Raw genomic sequence first — 24,961 nt, forward strand, 5'->3', positions numbered from 1 at the left:
AACTCGACACTAAAGACATGTTCTCAGCTTACTCAGCTGAGTGCACTGAATTTAACACAGGGCTCACTGGTTAAGGTAGTTGTCTCCTGAAACACTGAGGAAAGAGGCAGTGTAGAGGACAAGAGCCTATTTGAATGACTGGAACACAATAAAACTGGTGTTAAGTGATACTCGGTACCACTTACAGCTCTGGTTTCCTTGACTGCAGGGTGAGAGGTAAGAAGAAACCTAGAGGAAAGCAGCATTAGAAAAGAAGGAAATATGATATAGTAAGGTGGCAATGAGAAACGTGCAGTGAGAATCTTTCTGAATAAATACTTAAAGCTAGTCTCTAGTAGATGGCTTAGAAACTATTCTTGTCATAATATAGCTGGAGTTAAATTTAGGCTTAGATACAGGTATTTTGTAAACTTCCTCACCCTTTTATTCAAGCTGTACTATTCAACCCCATGGGGCAGAATTTTCTGAACAGAAATGTCATGATTTGCTACAACTTCACAGGCAAATCTTACACATAATCTAGGAAAATATCCACTTGGCTGGGGAATATCACTTAACCCGTGTTTGCAAGGCATGAGTGAGCTTTCCAGAGTACACAGGACTTGAGCTGCTCTTCTTCTGAGCAAAAAATCCTCTCCCACGACACACATATAAGCACATCTGGTTCCAAATTAATATTCTTACCTTATCTTTACTTTCAGAGTCAGAATCCTCAAGTTTGGTCCGAATGACAAAAGGTGTAGATAACCTCAGGAGAACTCGTTCAAACGTGGCACTGATTTTAGGAGAGACTATGTCAAAGCAGTCTTGGAATTTCAGGGTTTTATGAGTGTCACATCTGAGCTGCTTCCTAAGACCTTCTCCAAGCTGGAGAACCAGCATGTTTGGATCAAACATCAAGTGAAAGGGGAAAGCTCTGCAGAAGGTGCTGATACTAATCCTCAGGTCTAAGGGTGACTGGGAAGTTCCTGGTGGAAGTGCTTTTGTGGTATTTGCATTTTCATGTTCTTTGATAAGGAAAGTCAAACAACTGCAGTTACCTGGGTTTGTGCCCTCTGAACACAATTTATCATTTGTGACCTGTTCTACTTCTACTTCCAAGCAGTAAATCTTCTTTGCTGCTGCTTTTATCATTCCTGTCATTGCAAATCCCACAATCTGATGTGGGTGAAAATAATGAAGCATGAGATTGCCTTCAGGGAGTTCTTTGCATAGGAAAGAAGGAGATTCCAGGGTGGCCTGTCTTCCAAATGAAGTTCTAATATGCTCCAGCAAAGCATCAAAGCCATTGAAGAAGTCTTGAAGGGTCCCACCTACAGCTCGAAGAACTCTTTCATTCTCGTCAAAGCAGATATTGAAGAATTCTTCCCCAAATTTTTCTTGCATTTCCTCAAACTTCAGACCTATAGGACAATGAGACACTGATATCAACAACATAGTATTGTTACTGTTTCACATTTTCCCTTTTTCCTCTATTTCACCAGTATTTTTCCAAAACAGTGAGGGAAGTTTTTTCACTAGATACCTATCCACAGGTTTCTGTGGTGGTTGGGAATAACCCTAGAAGCCATTTTTTAAAAGTCCTCATTCTTTCACCTTGCTGTCCCAGCTAGTTATTAGTGGGCCTGTTTCCTATGCCCCACTGGCAGTCATTACAATTTCCCAGACCTTTGCATGTCACATCCAGGCCACTGAGTGAATGCACCCAGGCACGGCTGCATCCCTTCCACTACTGACCTGGCTACAAATGAGACTTCCACTCTTACAGCTCCTCTGTTCCCTCCATCTATAAAGCATCCAGCTCTCCCCAGCTGCTTAAAGAATAAGATACTGGGATTCAAAGTCAGTTTTTTGGTTTTCCATGCACAATGTAAAGCCCTGCAGTCAGATTACACTTTCAATAGCTGGTGAAGGGGGATTGTGAGTTTTGCAGGGTTTTCTTAGCCAAAATACTTTTATCATTATAGGCACTGAGCACTGCCACAAGATACAAAGAAATAATCACTTTTTTTTATGTTGCCTGCAAAGGAGAACAAAGTCTTTTCTTTTTAAGCTCCTACCTACACTCACCCATCTTTTAAAAAAACCCTGCCTCTTAAGAGCAGTCTACACAGCTAGTAGATGGGACAGCTCTGTGATGGCTCACAATGCCACTTCAGCTTTCTATCACATAAATTCAAAAGGTTTTGATTTACAGAGGTGATACGGCTGGCTTTGCTGAAGGGATGAAAAAATACCAGTAATGGAAATTTTGTATTAAATCCTATTCCAGTTTGTTATTTGCAGTTTTAAGGATAACCTATAAAATATTTTTGAGATGGTTACTAAGCATTTTCCTCTGTCTAATTTCAAGGAAGATACACTCCATTATGTTTAAACTCAACTATGATATAATCCCCATATCATAGTAGTTATAAAATCAGTCAGATGTTTATACAATTTTAAGATGTAACAGAATAAAAAGAAGTATATATCAGCTCTATGGGAATTACAAATATCCAGAGTTCAAAAGAAATTAATATAGGTGTTAACAACATAGTTTCTTCACTACACTGAAATCATATAGAATTATATGCCAGGCAACTAGTCAAACACCTTGAAATTTATCTTGAATTTGTACAGAAATGAAGGCCAGTTATTTCTTTCCTGAGAGCACAACAAGCCCTTTATTTTAATGTGTGTTCAGCATGGTTTATAACACAGGTAATATCCCAGTAGATCACTGAATCTCTCATTGTTTAGACTACTTCTAGGCTTTCAATTTGGGAAGAACAGAGTGGTTAGTGACTTCTACACCCGAGGTTTAACAGGGGATGAAGTCATGTTGTTTGCAGACAATAACCTTTAATAATTTCAAGGCAGTGTCTGAACTGCCCATGTACACAGGCATAGTTAACACAATCAATATTCAGAAGGGATTTCCGTGTTCCCCAGCTTTACAGCCTGCAATGATATATGATTAATAGCAAATTAAAATACATTAAATTACATATATAAATATGACAACATAAGAACATGACATAGCATATTTTTTAAAAGAAGTAATAGCAATCATTTGGGAAAGTTCATTCAAATGCCATTACTCATAAAGAAATTTGGTCACTAAACTAAGTTTCTACAAAAATATTCCCAGGATCTTTTATGACCACAGATGGTCAGCTCTGCAGCTAAGCCAAAAGAAAGTACCTCTGGTACACAATGCCCCCTAATATCCTGACTCAGAAGACTGTGTGCCAAATCCTGACTCATTACCATTACGTCTCATAACATGGTATTGCAATGTCTTACCAGAAAACACCCACTATAACCCAAAAAGAATTGAAGTCTAACCCATGCCAATAATGTCATAACTGGATATAAATAGCAAATAGCTAAGAAACCATCATATTCATATGTATATACAAACAGCTATTCATACTTTTAAATCTCATTGTTCTGTATAGTGAAGTGTGAGCAACTTAAGAGGTCTGTGTGTAAAAGAGAGCAGTGCAGCAGGAGTACCCAAGGCTGTAAGATTGCAGAGGGGGAGAGAACAGCAGCAGAAACCCCAGGCTTATTCATACAAATGGCCAAATACATCCCACAAACCTGCCCAAAAGAGAGCACAGGTGAGCTGCCTTTCAAGTGTATTACACAAATACAGTGGAACTCCTGCCCTGGTGCCACTGACTGCAAATGAGATTTGCACAACTGATCCCTCTTGGACTCTGCTGCCTGAGGTTTTGCTGATTGTCGTAGATTGGTCTTGCTGTCCACCCTGGAGAAATGGCCATTCAGGCTGGATGCAACATACTGACCCCAAGCAACATGAATTATACCATGAAATTCAGGTACATGACCTGGCTCAAGGATGTGCCATTACTTTTAAAAACATCTGAGCTTTCAATTGAGTTACACACAGTACCAGCAGAAAATCAGATCAGCTCTAATAGAAAATGACCAAACTCAACCAAAGTGCTGGTCTGTGTTAGTCATGAATTTTCTCTATAAGAACAGACATTATGATATACTAAAAAAATTAAACAGACAAGCAACCTTCAAAACCAAAAATCATAATGTTCCTATCAAGGAAGTTTCTTCCTTAACCTTACCAACAAGACTTTAATTTTTGCATGAAGCAAGTTTACTTTTGAATTAAAAATATTTATTTAATAAATTCCTATTACACAAACACACATGGACTAATTTTTTCTGTATTTCTCTGGAAAGCTATTTGCTTCAGCGATGTCTTTGTGTAAAGTTGCACAAAATATTTGATATTTAATTTTACTGAATTATTCCTGCCTCTCTTATTGAAACAGATGATGAACAGATGCTCACCTAGCACTAATTCAGTATATACTTCAGTATAACCTTTTCACTCGCTACCATATAAATGATCCTAATCTTTTGCATGTTTTCTGTGGATTTTCTCCCTACCCATACTTCTACACATAGCTACTGTGGTTTAAGCCCAGCTGGCAAGTAAACATCACACAGCCACTTGCTCAGCTCCCCACCCTGGTGGAATGGCAACGAGAATGAAAAGTAAAACTTGTAGGTTGAGATAAGAACAGTTTAATAATTGAAACAAAAGGAAAATAACAGTAAATAGCAATAATGAGTCATCATTATTAAAAAAAAAATTTAAAAGCCTACAAATAAGATGAGTGATGCCCAATGCAATTGATCACCACCAATGCCAGTCCCTGTCCTCATCCAGGCCACTCCCCCAGTTTATATACTGGGTATGACATTCTAATGGTGTGGAATGTCCCTCTGGCCAGTTTGGGTCTCAGCTGCGCTCCCTCCCAGCTTTCTTGTGCCCCTCCTCATCGACTGAGCATGAGACACAAAAAAAGTCCTTGGCTTAGGATAAACTCTACTTAGCAACAACCAAAACATCAGTAAGTTATCAACATTATTCCCATACTGAATCCAAAACACAACAATGTACCAGCTACTGAGGAGAAATTCCCTCTACCCCAGATAAATCTAGGACAACACCAGACTGGGAGACAGTTTTATTACAAGTAGAAAAACCTTCATGCTCAAAAAAAGAACCCCAGAACTCATTGACTCTATAGTGCATACTTTATTACATTTGGAGACTTCCATGGGCTAGTTGTTATCTTTAAATATTATATTCTGTATGGTTTCAAATTTCAATATATATGGTAGTTCATGGATTTTATTTTCATGCTGAGAAAAGACAAACAAAATCAAAATAATCTTCTTATAACCTTCAGATTATGCATCTACATAAAAAGTGCAATCTTTTCAAACTCATCTCACATTCAATTGTTGAAATTGTTCAATTGTTTTTCTGTTGGACTTTGCAATGGAACAATTCAAATTGAATATGGCATTGAAAATGTGAATTAACTTCTGTTTGTCAAAACTGACAATTTGCTATTCCATTCTGCAAAGCCAGCATTTCCATTCTTTCTTTTTTACTGTGGACCTCTAAGCAAAATTTTCATTCAGCTTCCCAGGGAAAAAAAAAATTAATATCTGTATGAGGGCCCGGCACTTGCAAATGCAGAGGCCACTGCACTCCCTTATCGCCTCATGTATGATCCCAACACGGCTTCCTAATGAGCACTGACTGCAATTAATACAGAGGAAAAGGTCTACCTTGGTTTCACCAAGACACTCCACTAAATGGTAGTAATACAAAATAAACCAAAAATCATTCCATCACTCTCTGCTGCTCCCCAACTGAAGTAACTCGTTATTTTGAGCTTCTACTTAATCTATGTCAGGAGGACAAATCACATCTTAACTTTAACGTTTTTTTTCTTAGTAGTTTCTTTTTGTTGCTTTTCCTTACAATGTCCCTTTTATTCTAGTACATATGGGAGAGAAATTAAATAAGTACATTGGAAATTGAGGCAAAACAACTATAGAAAGAAAATATTGCTATAGACCTCCACTAAAAAGCACTTTTGGATCAGTGAAAAATCATGACTCTTCGAAAATGTGTCTCAAAGACATTAAGAGAAGAGACCCTATATTTGCTAGCCAGATCCAAAATTACCAAAGTCTTTAAGCACAGGTTCAAAGTACAAATTAAGTATTACACTGAACTGGAGCAGAAATAGATTACTTCATCCTGTAATAACACGCTAGCAAAAGGTCTTCACTTTCTTTTCAGCAGTTAATGTAAACTGAAAATACACTGCAAAATGTCAAGGGATTAATACAATATTTTAAAGTATTTTGTACATTACGAAGTGGAGAAATTAGGTGAGAATCTGTTCCCATAAGGAAAATTGCAAATCATAAGCTCTTGAAAAACAATCTGAAGATTAAAAAAAATGATGGTATAAAAAAATGTAATGTGATATGATAAAAAAAATCAATGTCATCCACTAACTAGCACAGCATGCAGAAACAGTTGCAAGCCATCCAGTTTTTCCTAAAACTAAATAATGAAGACAATGGCTGCAGAGTGGCCAGCATCTGACTCATTCGGCATTGAAAAATACCTTTTTTTTCTCAGGTACCATTCAGAATCTCTCAATATCAAAGCTAAAGGGGCTGGAACAATTAAATATGCAATTCCAGACCTCATACTGTGAACAGCAGCAGAATTTCCCACCTTCAGTTATAGCAAGTATCTCTTAAATGTTTTTGGATTCTCAAATTTTTGGCATCGGTAACATCTTTTCCTTAAACAGGTCTGTGGACAAAAAGACAGGTGGTAGCTCAGAATTCCAAAGAATAATTTCAGACGGTAGGAAAAGCAAAGTTTAGTCTCTGAGTAAAAGAGGTTTTCTTGTGTACAGACTAATGCTGAAGGTGCATTAGATGAATCATTTGGTTTGTATCTAATTACTGTATAAATGATTTTGATTTTACTTCATTATGACTGTGAATTTATATCATCCTAGGAATCCAGATAGCATTTTTCTATTACCTTTTTAGTGGTTTTTATAGAAATCAGTAACATCATTTTATGCCTTCACATAAGGTTGTGACACAATTGAAAAATCTATACAACACTTCTCTTATAGTGGCATGCAGGGCCTGCATATCTTTCAAGATTTCACAAACTATAGATGAGAACTACTGTTCAAAAGAATTGTTCACCCATAATATTTCTTTTATCCACTTTTAATTAGGTGGTTTCTTTCCTTGTCCTCTGACCAGTGATAGAAATGTCATTGTAATTGCTGCCTCTTGGTGAAGAGCTGATCACCAGTTCTCAACATAAATATAAAAGATTCTGCTCAAAACTGTTGGCACAGGAAGCTCACATGTGATATTAAGAGCAGGCAGTGGAAGGGGTTTTTGCACCCATATAAGTGCTCTCAGTAGCAACTGATTCTGCAAGCAAAGCCAAGCTCTGTGAAGAAACACTATCGTGACTTTATGTCCCACACCTCAACCTGGCAAGCTCACTTCTTATGTTTGTGCAGGGCTTATTAAATGAAAACTGCAATCATTAGATTGGTAGTTCCTAAAAATTAGGCTGATCAGGTTTGTTTCATGCTAACTCTAGAGATAAAACAGTAGTAAGGATTTTTTTTTTTTAATTTGCTTTCTTTTTCATTAAAATAAATATATATGTCTTTGAATTAACCTAGGTAGCAGAACTGCACTTCCTGGAAGAAATAAAATTACAGTGAAATCCAAAAACTCTTCCCATGAAATGCAAAATCATCTCTCATAATTCCTCATATATATAAAGGGCTCAACTTATCTGACTAAATATAGAAATCTAATGCTCCTGGAGTGTTCATGAGGCATCCAAGACATCTACAAAAGAACCAACACATAGTTACTGCATCTGCCAAAATGAGGGACTAAGGGAGACCTACACATTTTTGAAGGTTTGACAGAGGCCACAAGATACCTCACAGCACCTCAGATAATGACAAACACCTACAGTTAGTCAGTGAATCATGGCCAGAATATGTTCCTTAAAAATAGACTTCTACAAGATGGTATTGTACATCATCATTTCAAACCGCTCATTATCTGCTGGTAGTTCATCTGCTTTCTAACAATAAATAGCTCTGATTTGAGAAGAGTGGGATGTCTAAGGCCATTTGGTAGAAACATTTGGCCTTTTCCAATTGAGATGTACTCATCTCAGTTTTGAAATCACATGAATTACGTGCTTTTTGTTTAGATTACTTTTGTGTTGCCAGTGCACTGTAACATCTGCTAAATAACAGGAGCCCTGTGTGTATAGCTCAGACCCCCCCAGGATAAAGTATTATTAGAATCCATTAGTATTGCCAATCCTCTGGGCCGTGTAACATTTCCTTTTACGCCATTGGTAAACCAACAACTTTAATTATAAATCAGGCCGTGTATCCTAAATTAGTTGCATCTAAAGACTATCCGCAGTTCTTAGTGCAAAGGGAACTGATAGAAATCTATATATTTTCAATATCTAAGCAGTCACAGTTCTCAGACACCTCCCAAACAATCAGTGTACCAAACCTTTGATCATCTTTTCCAAACACTACCCCAGTCTAATCTCACGGTAGACTAATATCCGTCTTGGCATGTTCTTTTCAATAATTTCCTCTTCAAATATAGTATTTCTCAGTAGTTATTTAATAGTTACCAGAATGATCCCAAATTTATTCCTCTTTAACAAAAATTACCATAGAAGCATAAAATATTGAGTTGGAAGGGACCTACAAGGATCATCAAAATCTGACTCCTGGCCCTGCACAGGACACCCCCAAGAATCACACCATGTACCTGAGAACATTCTCCAAGCACTTCTTGAATTCTGTCAGGTTTGGTGCTGTCACCACTTCCCAAGTGCTCCGCAGTGGAACAATGAAAATTGAACAGCCTTCAGCTCAGTGAAGCTCTCAGTCCCCTCTGGGTGAATAACCTTTTCCTAACATCCAGCCTAAACCTGCCCTGACACAGCTTCATCCATTGCCTCATGTAAGAGCTAAGAATTTCTTAGTTTCATAAAGGAAACACAGATCTTTAACTTTGACAAATGTACAGAGAACAAATTACTTTTACAGAATTATGCCCTTTGTACTAAATGAAGGATCAGCCCCGCAAGATATATTTAGGCATGAAGGGATTTGCCCTATATAAAGCAGCCTGCAGCACATGTTCTCTTTTGTAGTGACAAGTAAATGTCACCCAGAGCAAGAACTCTCTACAACCTTACACTAACAATGGATTCCACCTCCTCCTCGGTGTCTTGGGGAGGCTGAATCCAGAAACATGATTTATCTCTGCAACAGGACAGGGCTCTGGGCCAGGATTCCATACAACTTATCACCAGGGTATTAGGGAATCCCTAGGGAACTGCACCATATCATCCTCCAAACAGAAGATGCCCAGATAGACAGAGAGACAAGCAAATTCCTCACACCACTCTCTGAAGCAAAATCAAAAGAAAGAGCATGATGATTATCCCATAAGTTACAAATGCCTACTAGGAAAAATTCTTGCAGTACACTGGAGTCCACATGCAGAGCTGACTTAGCCATTGATATGTGCTGCGCATTTTTTTAATGAAAATTAGGTAATGGTAGTAAAAGTTTAGGAGACAAAATTTTTATGAGATGAAAAATAATTCTGTTCTATAAATTACTTGCTTGAATCAAAAAAATTGAGGTGAATTTTTTTCTGTATCTCAAGCAATGGAAAGTCAGATGGATAAAATCACTTCTCTGGGCCTTTCTGCTGAAACCGTGATCTGATAAAAGTGCATTTGTAACTTCGGACTGTGTGACCAAGTGTTATTCATACAGTGCATCTAACAGTGCTGCAGTACATGCAATTCAGATATTGCAGTCTAAAATACACAAATGGGCTTCCAAAGGCAACACTTCTTCCATGTTGTTAGACTGGGTAGGAACAGCTACTGCTGCTTTGCAGATTTTGCACAGCAGCTCTTTTCATATGACAAGTTTAGGTTACTTTTCATTAGTTTTACTATCAAAATAAGGACAGATTACAGAGTTCCTCAGCAAGATGCAAAGAGGCTCCAAAGGAAATACTGATGCCATTTAAAAGACAGGTAACTGCCTTAGTGAAGATCCCTTTCTTTTTTTCACCTGTGAAGGACTGAAGAGGGAAAAATAGTTCACATTCACATTAATTGTCTTCAGTGTCCAAAAAGAGTGTTTGGAGGTGAGGTTGTACAATTTTTATCTGACTCATGCATTTGGGATGTGAGAAATATCACATGATATATTGGAAGCACTGAGTGAGGTTCAAAAAGGAAAATCAGGCATTTCTCTACTGCTTCGTAAAGTTCAGTAGCACAGACCTTCTTTGAATATCTGCCAAAAAAAATAAGCAGGAGATAGGTCATGAAGGCTTTATGTTCCGGAATAAATTCCTTACAACAGCAATTACAAAACAAGAAAAAAGTTTTCATCCGTAATTTCCTATTGCAAAAGTTTTAATCTGCAGCTACATTAAGACCTTCTGCTTTGTTCTGGCAAGTAAAAATGTACACTCTAATCTTACTTGAAATCAAATTATTTTAAATCATGAGGACAAAAGCAGTCCCAAACAAGATTTGCTGTCATTGCTCGAAATGCTGAATGTACAAAGGGTATGAAAATGCCTTTACTTCAATAAGGTTGAAATCTGAATAGCACTGACATATGGTTTAAAGGATTAAAAAAATCCTGTTATCTCCATTATACAGATGGGAAATTGAGGCACAGAAAGAATGAAAATTTGCCCAAGGTCAAATAAGAAATCTCTTCAGCTACAACTTTTCTCTCTAACATACCTCAGTATAGGTTTAAAGTCACCTAAGAAAGAAATGAGATAGTAATCCACACAACATACATCATGGACATCTTTCTCTTATCATTATTTCTAAAATAAATTAAAACCAACACTGTCAATCTCCTCTGAACACAGTTTAGTGGTGGACTTGGCAGTGCTGCATTAACAATTACACTTGATGATCTTAAAGATCTATTTACACCTAAAGGATTCTCTGTTTCTGTATGCTTATGAAGGACATTGTGAAAGTATGCACCCACCAATTAATGAAAGCAGAGTCCATCATGAAGCTGTCTGGACTATTTTTTAAAGGATCAAAAGTTAAACTAAATACTCCAGCCTCAGAAGCTGTCATTGCAAAAGAAAACTGTGATTGATCTGGTACCACACTCAGTTTACAGCATGTGAACATGATGGACATGGGTTCCTTTAATTACAGCAGTTTAGAGCAGAGAGACTTCTGTTGATGTCTAGACTTGTAGCGCAGCAACTCAGCAAGGAGACAAGGAGAGTCAGGTCCTTGTGCTGCAGGAAGATGGTGACACACTTTAGTGCTGACTTGACGAGGAAAATTGCAGTATTCATACATGATAAATCACATGAATCGAGCTGAGTGAACAGCTTGCAGTCAGCACTTCCCTGTGAGCAGTGTAAGCACTGCAACCACAGTGTGAAGCATCTGCTCACAGTCTTCCAAGCTTACCAATGATCTCAGCATTTGCACTCTTCTGCCAAACAGCTATTTTAGAGGTGGTTAGAAGATTGGAAGAGGTGAATCATGTTGGCAGTATCTAAGGTCAGAGAGCAGGAAGATGCTTCCAAGCATCTTTAAGGAAATATTTTCTTCCAGCCCTAGACAGCAAGTGCCTCTTACTGCTCATGTAAATAAACTAAGAGCCAGATTTGGTTCAACAGTTCCTCTAGCCTTCATCACAGTCAGATCCATGCTTGCCTCCTGCCTCAGCACTACCAGCTGTTCTAGGTACACACCCCAGTGGCTGCATCCCTCTTTCACAGAGGCAACTCTTACCAGTCCTTATTCAATAAGAAAAATAACTGCATATATGAGAATTGATTACACAGCCTCCATTAATTATTTACCTGTTGTGATGGGAGCTACAATTAAAATAAACTAGGTGGGTTTACTGCTCATTCCCTTATGTTCTTATCCCTGATAGGGAGAAAGATTGCTTTTAAATTATCTGTGTAATGCTCATACTGAAGGGGATTTTTTGCTAAGAACTCATTGTTTAAAAGGTGAACTTGCCCAAGAAAAAGTCTCTGCAATCTAATTTTCAACAAAGCCCACTTTAATAGTTCCCCAAGATAGCAATGCTTATACTTTGGTCCCAAAAGTCCAATCTGCCCCTAATAAACATGCATTGTGAGGATCCCACTGAAGAAACAGGTTGCACATTACTCAGCCATGCTGAGGTACTAGGACTAACATATTGCTTTAAAAACACAATGAAGGTGAAAAATTATTCATAACTGTTTCTTATAACACATACTTTGTGTCATGGTGAAACAAGTACTGTATGTCTAGTCTGGCTTTTTATAATATTAATATGCACCTGATAACATGACATGTCTGCTTTGCATGAGTCTTGCCTTATCACTCAGAGAATTTGTTTCAGACAGTTAGCATGCAAGTATTTTAATTTTTTTTAAAAAAGCTAACTAACACTGGACACACTTAGAATTTAATTTGTTCTAAATTCTCTCCATGACCACACATGCAAAATACAAAATGCCACCTCTTTCCAGGAGCAGTTAAAGGCATGCAGAACATCCCTGACAGCATCTAGCATTTTACAGAATAATGCACCAGATAGCAAAAAAAAAAAAAACAAAACAAAAACATTTTGAACATCAGTGAAACACAGTCATCTCCAAACTAGATAATGTCTGCTGTTTCACAGAGCACACCAAGTCTGTCTAACAGTTTGCAGTAGGAAAGATACATACACAATGCATATCCTCCAAAAGTATTTTAAGTCAGCAGGATACAATGGTAAGACCAGAATGTGAGCAGACTATCCCCTCACCATATTCCTCTGACATGGAAAGTTAAAATTTATTTTCAATTATTGTACAAGTCAGATTTCAGTGTTGTGCATCTTGCTGAAGAAAATCTAAGTTTCCAGAATGTTTCATGTCCCAGGTACACCCTGTTGTTGTTTCTCAGGTCCTCTATCCACCAGGCCTACAGATAATAAGTGTCTGGTTTTCTGCAGAACCCCTATAAAAACACTAGAGATAATTTCAAGGCCTGCACAGAAGCAAGTCCACTTGCCAAAAGTCTTTGAAACTTCTCAAATCCCTGGGTATTGCACAGCACACATTCACTGCCTTCACTGACAATCAAGTCTGGATTGTCTTAAAGGCTCAAATTGTTTGTAGAAGAGGAGACAAATGCAGTTTACAGTGCACAACAACTAGGTATGTTGCTGCCTATATCTTAAATTTCTGTGGTTGGAGCAAAAATTTCTGGTTTCATTGCTGGCATCTGGATGGTCAGTAAACTTCCAACTAAAGGAAACAAATTCCCTTGAAAAAACACATACCAAGTACATTAGCTGTACACTGGAGAATTCCTGAGACATCCTCAGTTTCTTCATTGCCAGAGCAGTCTGTATAGGAGCATCTGTTTGATATATTGTGAAAATTCTTCTCTGCATCTCTGTAACTACAGAAAAAAAAATTTGTAACAACTCCTCATACACATGCAAAGTTAACAAATGTCTTTCAGAAGTGGTGGCAAAGGATTAAGACCTTCCAATGATGGGCAGTTTCAGGATTCAGCTGGACAGAGTGCTGAGACCATGCTTCTGTCAAGAAAGATTGGACTAGATGAGTTTTGAGGTCCCTTTCCAACCTGATATTCTATGACTGAAAAAGATTCACTATTCTCTTTTTATAAGAAACACTACTGTTCATTAAGCAGTCGTCATCTGATGGGATTGTACAGAAGCAGGACTGAGCAGCAGTTTACCATTTACATCCAGAGTATGTATTGCTATTCCAAAGCATCTCTAAGAATTTGAGAGAAAAAAAATCAAAAATAAATTTAAAAGCTTATCATGTAAGGCTCTGAATTGGAAAGCACAGAGCAAACATTACCATGCACCTTTCACTACCTCACATTAACACTTACCCAATAACTTGATGCTCAAAATGCTGCAGTGTCTTTTGAAGAGTCTGCCGAATGGTCTGAGGCTGTGGAAGAATAATTTTAAAAACTGTGAGATTAGGGAATTGTAGCACAGTTCAATTAACAGATATTTTAAGGCACTGTTTTCCTCCAGTTTTACTCCTCTTTATCTTCTACCTGCCATGTGCACATCGCAACAACAGATATGAAATATTATTATTCGTTCCTTGTATCTTACTTCACCATTTAAACAGGAAGGATTTTACAATGTGGCATAATTAATACTGCTTATAAGGCTAGTTGCACATAACAAAGGAGCCACTTCACTCTCAAAAACAGCTCTCAAAAACTATCACCTACCAACTATCTCACTAATTTAAAATAATTAATTTGAAATAGTCTGCAAGTAAATGCCATTATTTTGTGATGAAAGTATCACCAGAAAAAAAATGAGTTTTTAAACTCTATATGCTCCCTAGAGCATTTTCTAATAAAGAATATTATAAAGATCCAATTTATTTTGGCTTATTTTCCTGACAAGCTATAACTCTTCAGTCATCTTTCAGATTACCAGCAAAGTCAAGCATTTCTATGCTACTTCACTTTAATAGATATTCACCAAACTACATATGTGCAAAATTGTCTTTATTACCACTACTGCAGTGTTCACCAAAATACTTATGTATATAAATGTTTATTTTCTTACTATTTCTGCTGTTGAGGTTATTATTATTTTAAATTAATTCATGAGAGACCTTTGGGCAAATAAAGGACGTGTGATACCCATGTAATTTTCTCTTTTGAATTTTCCAAGTCACTTATGGCAAAATGCTATTCCTTCAAAATCACTAGTTTGTATCAAATCTGAGGTTCTTCACCTGTCTATTTTGACCTGGTGCCAGAAGTCAGACAGAGATACACAAATGAGATTTATAAGCTTTTCCTCTGTATCAAAAGCACACACGGGCATTTTGATCAGACTCACAACACCACACACTGAAATTTTAGAGATGTTTGGTCTTTTCATGCCTTTTGAAATAGACATCTCTTTGGTTTAGAAAGTTATAGTTAAAATGCCCCTTAATTAGAGGAATTTCATTCTGAAACCACAATCACCTTTGAAAGTCTCAAATTTTGCTTCAGCCTACAGATTCAGCAGTTCAAGAGCTGAGCTTTCTACCTTGCTCAAACTCTTGTTCATGAGTTTGCAGAAGGAGTCATCTGTCCTGACGACAGCAGGAAGAATAAACTGTATACCAGGCTACACTAGGTTTGTATGACTGCAAAAAAAATATTTCTAATACCAAACTGTAAGAAAGTGTCTACACTTTTGAGTTAAATAATTAAATTAATTAAATTAGATGGTAAAAAACTAAAATTGAAATGCATGCACTCAACAAGAGCATATAAGAGGGCTTATAGGAAAGATGGGGACAAACATTTTAGCAAGGTGTGTTGCAGTAGGACAAAGGCAATGGTTTAAAACTAGAAGAGGATAGAATTAGACTAGATACAAGAAAGAATATTTTTATAGCAATGGTGGTGAAACACTGGAACAGGGTGTCCAGAGAAGTGGTAGGTGAGCCATTCCTGGAAACATTCAAGGACAGGTTGGATGGGGCTTTGGGCAAGCTGATTTAGCTGAAGATGCCCCTGCTCATTCCAGGGAGGCAGGACTACCTTTAAAGATCCCTTCCAACCCAAATTATTCTATGATCATATGAACAAAAAGTAAGCTCAACATAGCTGCAAACCTTGAAAGAGGTTTTCCTTGTTAACTCTGTATCAGATAATCACTTTACTCTCTGCAGGAGCTAAGTTACCTGTGCCAAAATGCTTCAAAAGTTGCATGTTTTCTTGTAAAACACAATGGAAGCACCATGTGAGTGAAACGATCACATATTTTTAAAAATCCCCTTCTCAGTGGTACAGCAGGTGTTGAAGTCCTTAGGCCTAATGGGCTAATGGGCTACAAGTATATTTCATGGAATGTTCTCACAGAGATTCAGAAGTTTTCCTGTGCTCAGCAGGCAGAAAAATCCACTCTTTACATATAGAAGAGATGTATTTTCTCACACCAGCAATAAAGCAAAGCAGAATAGTTTTAAACAAAGAAGTGAGAGCTGCCATTTCCCTTCTCCATACAGCATTCCCCTCAGCCCCACTCCCTACACACAGAACATCAGTACTCCACTGGCAACTTCTCTGACATGAAATAGGGAATAATAGAAATGTTTGATTGTTAAATTAATTCTCCATTCTGGTTGTCCCAAAGTGCTTTTACAGCAAGCACATGGAATGCAGCAATGCTTGGTAACGCAGCAGAGAGGAAGAAAAACAGCTTTTTGTCCTCTCAAGAAGTGTTTCAGCTTAGAACACCTGAGAAATTGTCTTTGTCCTTCTTATGCCTGGCACACATACTGCACTCCTTAACCAGGGAAAAATCATTTTGACTTCCTCAGGATTTGACAATACAAGCAATCTCCTAGAGTCCTGAACTTATTTCATCGGTAAACGTTCCTTCTCCTGCAGTGCTGAATGGAAAAAAAATATATATAAAAAATCCCATGTTAACTTTCTGTCCTGAAAGCTAAATCAGTTGCCTAGCTGTTGTCAGACAATTCTAAACAACCCCATGAACTCACACTCCTTTTCACTGGCATGTCCTATCAAATCTTAGAAATTACGTACAGACAAAACCAGGATTTACTATTAAAACACAGGTCATAAACAGAGCTCTATATAATGTGCTCAGATCCAGAATGAAACCTGATGCAAGGAGTCGCGAAGTCTTTCTGCGTCTCAGGCAAGAATTATTACGGCATGTTGCTGTACATCGTTAAAGAGTCGCTATGCTCACCTTCTCAGTTTGCTGTATTTCATCACTGGTGAATGCCATTTTGCTACAAATGTAATTCTGTAACCAGGGCCATGTCTAAACAAAACAGTGAGAAGAGATATGACACCTGTTTACAGCTGCCTGCAAGGGCAGATTGATGCATTACTTCTTCCACTACTGATAATGCATTGCCCATGAGACAGAGAATGAGCAGGAAAACATTTCCACCTCTTTTCTGTATCCAGTAACAAGACTGGATGGAGGCAAAATAGCTTAACCTTCTCCTAGCAGCATGGCACACATGACCTGTCCCAGAAGCAGAGTTCTACCACTCAAGGAGGTAAAAGACAGCCTTTAACCATACACCTCCTCGACTCTAATGCCATTTGGATGCTTCACGTCTACTTAAAATTCAAGGATTTAATGTAAATGTAAGTCAGTGACTACTACCTAAACAATTAGATGTCAATTGATTATCATGACTGACTAATATTTGTATTCATCACAAGAGGAACAGTCCTGTCAGTTCATGTGCCTAAGGACAAATCGAAGTAAAACAAATTATTATTATTCCTAAATGTAAATTAATCCAAGGATTGCCACATCAGATCACATCCAGGTTCCATACAGAATGATGATATATAAGGTGTAAGGGAACACTGGAAATACTCAGACTGATCTCTTGCATGGCAGAGAATAGAGGACTTCCCTAAAATAACTCTGAATTCAGACACCAGGCCATGGCTAACCCTAACGGGTCAGAATAATTTGTAAAAAATTACTGAATCAATGAGTTATATAGGTTTGAAAGAACCTCTTGGTGGGGGGGGGCGGGTCTAGACCAACATCCTACTCAAAGTAGTTTGAGTTAAAACTGGTTGCTCAGGTCATTCTTCAGACAAGCTGTGAGTGTCTCCAAGGGTGGCAATCCCACAAGCTCTCAGGGAAACCTGTGCCAGCATCTGAACACCCTCATGACATCTCATTTCTCTCCATAATTCTGATTTTAAACTCCCATCTTTCAGCTTTTTTGCCTCTCATGCTTCTTCCCCTCTGTATCCCAGGGAAAGCCTGGCTCCATCTCCCCTACACATCCTAGTCAGTTTAGCTGTAGACTGCATCTTTCTGCTCATCCTTTTCTTCAGAGAATGAACACCATTCCCCAATAACCATCATTTAAAGCCCCTTTTACAAGGTTGTGCAGCCAGTGAGAGACGAACTCAGCTCACTTTGTCAGATCCTTGCTCAGCAGTCCTTGCTCCTCAGAGCACACCCCATGTCCATGGAGATCACAGCCCAGACATGGAGATCACAGCAGCACCTCCACCCCAGCTACAGACTGCCTGCTCGTGTGCCTGCACCAGCCACAGCCTTCCTCCCACCAGCAGGACTGCGGAGACCCAGCTGGGCACCCACACCCTTCCCCTTGCACTCAGAGCTCTGTAGTCACTCCTGACACACCCAAGGTCTCCCCTGGCTCCATCACCACATGGATGAGCAGCAGTGGTCACAGTCCAGGACACAAACAAGCTCTGGCAGCCTCTTTGCAATGCTGATGTGCGAGCTCTTGGCAAGCAGCACAGCTGCTGTGACAGCACAGCAGGCTGGACACGAGGGCTTCTGTCCTCCCAGGAGAGAGCTTCCCATACCTACCACCCTCCTCTTCTGGAAGCTTCTAAGGATTGAGGCTCTGCTGGATCTGCTGCCCCATCCAAAGGGAGGGAGGTCATCTCTCCCATCGCTTCACAGGGAATTTTACCTTCTCTGTACCTGACGAATCACAGGGAACAGGGCCCTTAGCTGTGCTGCCAGCAGTCACCAACCTCCAGCCTTCTCCATCTCCAGAGTTTCTACCCTTGACTGAAAGCTTATCTCAGTTTTTCTCTCTTTCCTTTCAACATGGAGGTTCTTGGTTCTGCAGGGCCTCTGGAAATACCTGTCCATCCTCCCTAATGCCTGCTCACTGTCTATGGCAGCTCTTCTCCCTGGCTGCTCACTGCTCCCTGACCACAGCACCCAGCTTTTGGCACCACAGGCAGCAATCCCAGCAATGACAGCCACTGCTGCTCTGCCAGCCACCACTGTTTACCAGATGCACTCCTGGAGAAATGTGCCCTTCCCGCTAGATCTCATCTTGCTAAAGTGGCTCAAGTCCTGAAGACACAGGAGTAATAGTTCCTCAAAATTCCTTTTGTGGCTAACTGGAGAAAATCTTTATGAAGACATTTGTCTAAATGAACTCGAAATATTCCTGATTTCTAAACTCACACAACTTCTTTTGAGAAAGGATTCTAGTTTAAACTGTGGGTTTTTTGTTTTTTTTTCTGAGTTCAGTTTTCTCTTCTTGCAGCTTCACTGCCTCAGTTTTCAAGGGAAAGAGGAAAGACCTTCCACTTTAACTGCATCCCTTCTTACAAATGTCTTTCCTAAGCCAATCGAACATAAACTTTCCAATCTTCTCAGAGGACAAAGATTTTAGCCTATTCTCTAGACATTTTCTGTTGCCTCTGAAATTACTTTCATTTGATTGCAACACCTTTGGAAATAAACGGTAGGGCTCATCTGCCCAACTGCAGGCACCCACAGTGATTCATTTCATCCTCTGGTTGGCATCTAATACGTGCCTAAGGACTCAGTCTTTATAAATACCCATTTCTTTCTTTTGTCTAGAAGAGACATTGAGTGATTGCTATAGACTTAGACATCTTAGAATGTTTGAGTAAGGACAGACAAACCCCACACTGAGGTGACAGAACTGCACACAGTATCCCAGATGACTCAGACTAAATTTACATAAATGCAGTTTCAAATTCTCCACACCATTCCTTTTGCATCCTAAGATACCTAGATGGAATCAGGGAAGAAAGGGGCTGTATAGAATGCTGCCAAGAGAGCATCCAGGTACACAGACAGTTCCTCCTTAACCCTAACAAAGTTTCAAAGATTTTTTCCTTGGAAAAGCTAAGTGGCTCCTAGTTGAGCTTCAGAAGGGTTTCAGCAGTCATGCTGTTAAAAACTTGAGTGCTTAAAATTTTAAACATGGAAAGTTGAAGCACTGAAAAGCATAACAGGCTCTGCTAGAAACCACTTTGTTTCTATCAGGATTTCTTCAAGTATGTGCATCGGGTCAGGGGGCTCCCCTACACTGCTGTGCCCTGGGGAGCTGCAAAATCCTCCCCAGAGGAATCTGCACCCCTGCACACAGGAGAGTCTGTGGACCTCAGCCAAATCTGCACTGTGACACTGCAAGTTCTAAATGCTTCAAATTTCAGGTGTTCAATCACAAACTCAGCAGATGTGTACAATTTAAACTGCCAGATTCACTGCTGATGATAATTCATTAATGAAAAACATTTCCTTTTTCATATTTCAAAACCAATTTTAGTCAAGTCTTTGTGCTTAGGTGATTGCAGATCTCTAAGCACACACGAGCAGGTGCGCATCTGGCCCATCCGAAAGAAGATAAATGGCAAAACAGTCATTTTCAGTCTGGGTATTTTTAATGTTTACCCCACAACCATGTAAGCGGTGAAAAACTGTTCCCTCTCTGTCCTTCTGGTCAGCAAAATATTGAATTAAAGAGGTTGCAAACAAAGAAGCAAGGCTCCAGCTGAAGACAAACATTTATCAACACTCCCAAGTGCCAGGAGTGGAGAGATAAGCATTGAAATTGCTACAGCTAGGGAAAAGCAGAACTGAAAAAGAAAAGGAGGCTCCTTTGGCATCCAGCAATGTTCTGATGATGTAAAAAGGAGGAAGACTCCGTAGCAGGTCCTGCGCAGCCAGCATCCCTCCCTGTCCCATTCCCAATAGCTGAAGAATGGAATGAAAGCGATCAGACAGAAATCAGAAATGGAAAAACAGAGTCACAACATAAGCAATCATCTGGTATTTTAAAAAAATAAATAATCTTTAGGGGTTTAATAGTGCTTTAGATAATGTAATCAGGAAAAAAAAAATAGGTTTGCTGTCTAGATTCTGAACATTTTAAGGTGCACTCATTTTTCAACTGCTTCTATTTGAGCTAAAAATATATTTTCTTCAGGAAGACCAGCTTCCCAATTCCAGATGTTAGTATTTTAGATAAAAGCACCCCCTGCTTGCAGACCTCCATGACTAGCAGCAGATTTGGTATCAAGAGAGGAAGATGCATAATCCCCAGGAGTGGACTGTCTGGGGATCCAGGGCAGGGTGACTGACAGCTGGAGGCAAAACAAGCTGCCTGCAACAGCTCACGATGATCCAGACGGGACCGCGCGAGGGTGCAGCGCCTGAGCTCTGTGCGGCTGGCAGATCAACCTGAGAACATTCTGCTCCTCACTCCATACAAACTGGGGTTCTCTTCACAGAGAAATACTTGTGCACATCAGACAATTGCCTAAATTTAATGAATAATATCAAGATTAAGAATTTTACCCAATACTATTTCATGGCAGCCATGCAAACACTGTGAAGAAATAAAGCAGAGCTAAATAATGATTAGAAACTGTACGTTCTGCATCCCCAGCTGCCTTTCAGCTAGAAGAATCACACACATTAGGGATGGAAATTGCCTATTAGATCATCTAGCCTAACTCCTTGACAGTGAAGGATAAATATCTCAGGGTGCTATCCCATATAACACCAGCTGTGATCACTTTGTTACTCTCTGAATTTCAGCCTGGTCTGGAACAGACAGAACTGTTCTGTGCTGCAGAGAGAACGTGTTCAGTAGGTAAGAATGATCTATTGCTAATGCTACCTGTTCACCTTTTAATGCAACTGATATCTACTACACAAAATCATCAGTGCTACTCCAGCAGACTGATAGGAAATGAAAAGCTTTATATGTCAGTCCTTTTCAAGGATTTTTTTTCTGCTGAGATAGAAGAAGAACCAATTTCCCCAGTGTAACTGGACCTAATTTCATATGCTGCTCTGCACAGGTATTTATCCCTTTGAAACCTATGGAAAAACCTCAGATGTTTTTCATCCTCATTCTGAAACTTAGTTTGAGAGTTGGCAAGCAGACATGTAGAAATAATCTGGATACAAGATGGAATATTTTCTTTTACTCAAAGCACTTCATAGCAGCCTTTAACATTTGCTCAAGAGGTAGAAGGCAAGAGAAGGCTTTCCTCTGTATCAACATTATGCATTTTAACAGAGTACAACCAACTGCTGCGAGGTGGTAACTGGCTCTGCTGAAAGGGTTTCAAATGAAGGACACTGACAGTCCTTTTGATGTGGCCATGAGGGCTCACTGCTTTCATTGGGGCATATATTAATGATCATGACATTCTCATCTCCCTTACGTCTTTCTCTATTTGTACCTGCACATTGGCCAGGGGAGAGGCAGAGAAGTGCAAAGCAATTTAGATCAGTTTTGTGGGATTACCACTAGTGCTGCCATGCTCTGCTGTCAGCCAGTGGGGCAGATCTGCCCGTGGGCAAGCCTATTCCCCAGCAGGGATATGCTCGCTGCTTCCAGGCAGCAAACACGTCTGCAACATATGAATGTTTCCGAGACACGTTTTCTCCAAGCACTGTAGGGAAGTTAAGACTCAGCCTGGAACTGCACAAACATTAAGAAAGCCAATATTACTACGATTGGTCTAAGCATTAGATGTCAAATACTTAAACTCACACTCAATAAAATTTCATCAAGGTCAATACAATGCTGCAGGCCCCTGGATGCAGATAATTTTTTTAGTATTCTATTTGTTGAAGCTGAATTTTATTTGCATCAGATGTTAAAACTATTGAACAAGACAAACAACTAAAACCCACTGTGATGCTTGTATTGATGACATTTTCCTGAAGGTTCCTGTTTAAGACATCTCTATTTCAGGCGATGAAATAACAGACTGATTGACTACAGACTGCACTGCTTGTGTGACCTTCTGCATAAATGACTTTTGTCTATGTTAAGTTGAAAGATACTCAGCAAAAGTCTGGGTTTATTATATTTTCAAAAAAAATCTCTATTTGCCTGCTGAAATTAGAATTAGAAGTTTCCCATAGAATGTGCCTTTCTTTACCATTTTCATGCTTCACACCCACATTCTCGAGAAGAATGTTACTCATGTAAAAAGCTCACCCAGTCTGGGCTACTAAGTGAATAAGCTCATCAAAGCACTGATATGGGTATCATTTGACATTACCTTATTTCATTCAGAAAGACAGGCAGAAGTCATTTCTACAACAGCAGAGCTCAGCTATACACGACATGTTCATGTAAGTCACTAGGAGCTCAGAATACTTGGGTAAATTTTTTTCCAAAATCTTATACAATAATCAATTTTCCCTCTCTTCTGCTAGTGGCAGCAACTTGTTAAGGGAGTAGAAGAAAAAATTTAGTAAAAGGAGTAGTATTCATGGACACTAAGTGGTAGAGGTTTATGATGGAGCCACGTTGGATATAAGCTGCTACGCTGCAACTTCTCTGCCAAAACCCCACCTCCGCTCACTGGAGGATTCACTTGCAATTAAGCAATTTGAAGTTACAGTAGTTCTGTGACATAAGTCATAGCCTACACACTAAGATAAATGACTGCCTTTACGTTCACTTTTCTTCCATTGGCAAGGAAAGGGCTGTATTCAAAAAGACATTTCTTAAATTCAAACTATTTGGCGGTATCCTCTAGTAGCTTCCTAATAATGCAGGAAAAAAGTGTTCTTACTTTATAATGTTTTGAACTGGGCCTTTAAAGAATAGCAGAAATAATTCTAAATTAACAGAAGAGTATATAGAAGTGATTTTATTTAACAGTTCTATAAGCGATGCGGTACATTGACCTTTCAGAAAATAAAATCAAATGGAAGTGTTAGTCATTTTAATGCTGTGTTATGCTGTAATTTGTGCTTCAGAAAGATCAGTCCAGTGCTTAGGGGTACACAGACTGCTCTGAATGCATGCCCAGTCACTCTCAGCTCCTTTAGGGACAGCCTATGGCTCTTAGATGGGAGCAGAGTATTTGACTTTTCAAATCAGTGACAAATTATGTTTTCCTGATTTTGATTCTATTTTCAGCCTGGCATTGGATACAAGTCAAGTTAGAACTGGAGCAAATGTGAAAATTACTGCATGGAACTAGAATTCAGCATACTAAACTGCACTTTTAAAGAATCAAGCTATGTCTACTGGTGCCAGGATACCATTCCCCTATAGCAGAGCTCTTAAGGGCAGAAAATATTATTTTGATAATGAATAGCACATAGTATCATGTTCTCAACTTAAAATTAATCAAAATTTATGTCTTTGTGGGTGTCAAATTCATCTTTTAAAACGGAACATGATAACCAAGTGGAATCAAAAGGAGAATCTATCATAAAATTTGCTTGTGATGTGCATCTATTTACCAAGTTATGTCTTAAAAAACAAGGTCATAAATCAATGTCTATATTAAGTTCCCAACATTTTATTATTTATCTCCAATAAACTAAACCCAGCCTGGTGACAAGGGCAACTGTTTGTTTTGAGAGCAGCTGGATCTGGCTGCAGATTTCTGTGATCAGAGTGCATAACCAAAGACCATTCGACAGCGGTTCAGATGAAGGGGGACAGAAGGACATCTGTGTTGCGTCAGGAATATGATTTAGGAACATGTTAGAACGGACAGGAGCTGCCTTCACAATTACTCAGCCCTGTGGGAACATCACAGGGATCAAAGGCTGTGAGAGGGCAGAGACAGTCATGGGGCAATATGCAGGGAGCACTGTTGCCAGGATCTCACGAGCTGATGAAGCCACAAAAGCTGTGTGTGCAAAGCCTGGGGTTTATTGTGCTGGGCAGCTAAGTTTGGTCCACCAACATCATCTTCACCAACCATCATCTTCACTCTCAGGTGCTGAGCACAGCTCCCCGACCCCACGGGCTGCAGCGCCAGGCTGTGCCTCCACCCTTCTGATACCTGGGCACTTGGCTACGCAGCAAACTGGTACTGGGGGAGGCAGCAGGGCAGCAACCTGAGGAGATGTTCAGTACACGCACAGGTAGTCTGCTGAGCGCAGCTGTGACAGAAGAGCTGCCTCTCCTCGCATTGCTGCTGCTCTGCCTCCCTGCCCAGGGCACCCTGCTTCCCCAGCACAGCCCACTCATGAATGCCAAGGGTGGGATGTGGAAGGAGGTCTCATCACCACACACTTTTCCCCAAAATACACAGCTGTTTTGGTGGAGCCCTACCATCCTTCTATAAAAAAGAGAGGGTTTGCAGTGAGCACATTCCAGACAAACAGCAGCAATCCTTCACCCATCCAGGTGTGTCAGG

The 24,961-nt window shown here is 39.4% G+C and overlaps 1 protein-coding gene across 1 annotated transcript in view; it reads right to left on the reverse strand.

Moving 5' to 3' along the window:
* Positions 1 to 24,961, reverse strand: part of GUCY1A2 (guanylate cyclase 1 soluble subunit alpha 2) — a 141,316-nt gene that overhangs the window by 113,006 nt on the left and 3,349 nt on the right. The window contains exons 2-4 of the mRNA XM_033085904.1: positions 13,877 to 13,938; positions 13,287 to 13,408; positions 685 to 1,403 (exon numbers count right to left, since the gene is read on the reverse strand). Of these exons, the coding sequence (XP_032941795.1) occupies positions 685 to 1,403; positions 13,287 to 13,408; positions 13,877 to 13,938 (903 nt within the window). The remainder of the gene's footprint in view (positions 1 to 684; positions 1,404 to 13,286; positions 13,409 to 13,876; positions 13,939 to 24,961) is intronic.

This window comes from Catharus ustulatus, chromosome 2 (genome assembly GCF_009819885.2).
Source record: "Catharus ustulatus isolate bCatUst1 chromosome 2, bCatUst1.pri.v2, whole genome shotgun sequence".
Lineage (NCBI taxonomy): Eukaryota > Metazoa > Chordata > Aves > Passeriformes > Turdidae > Catharus > Catharus ustulatus.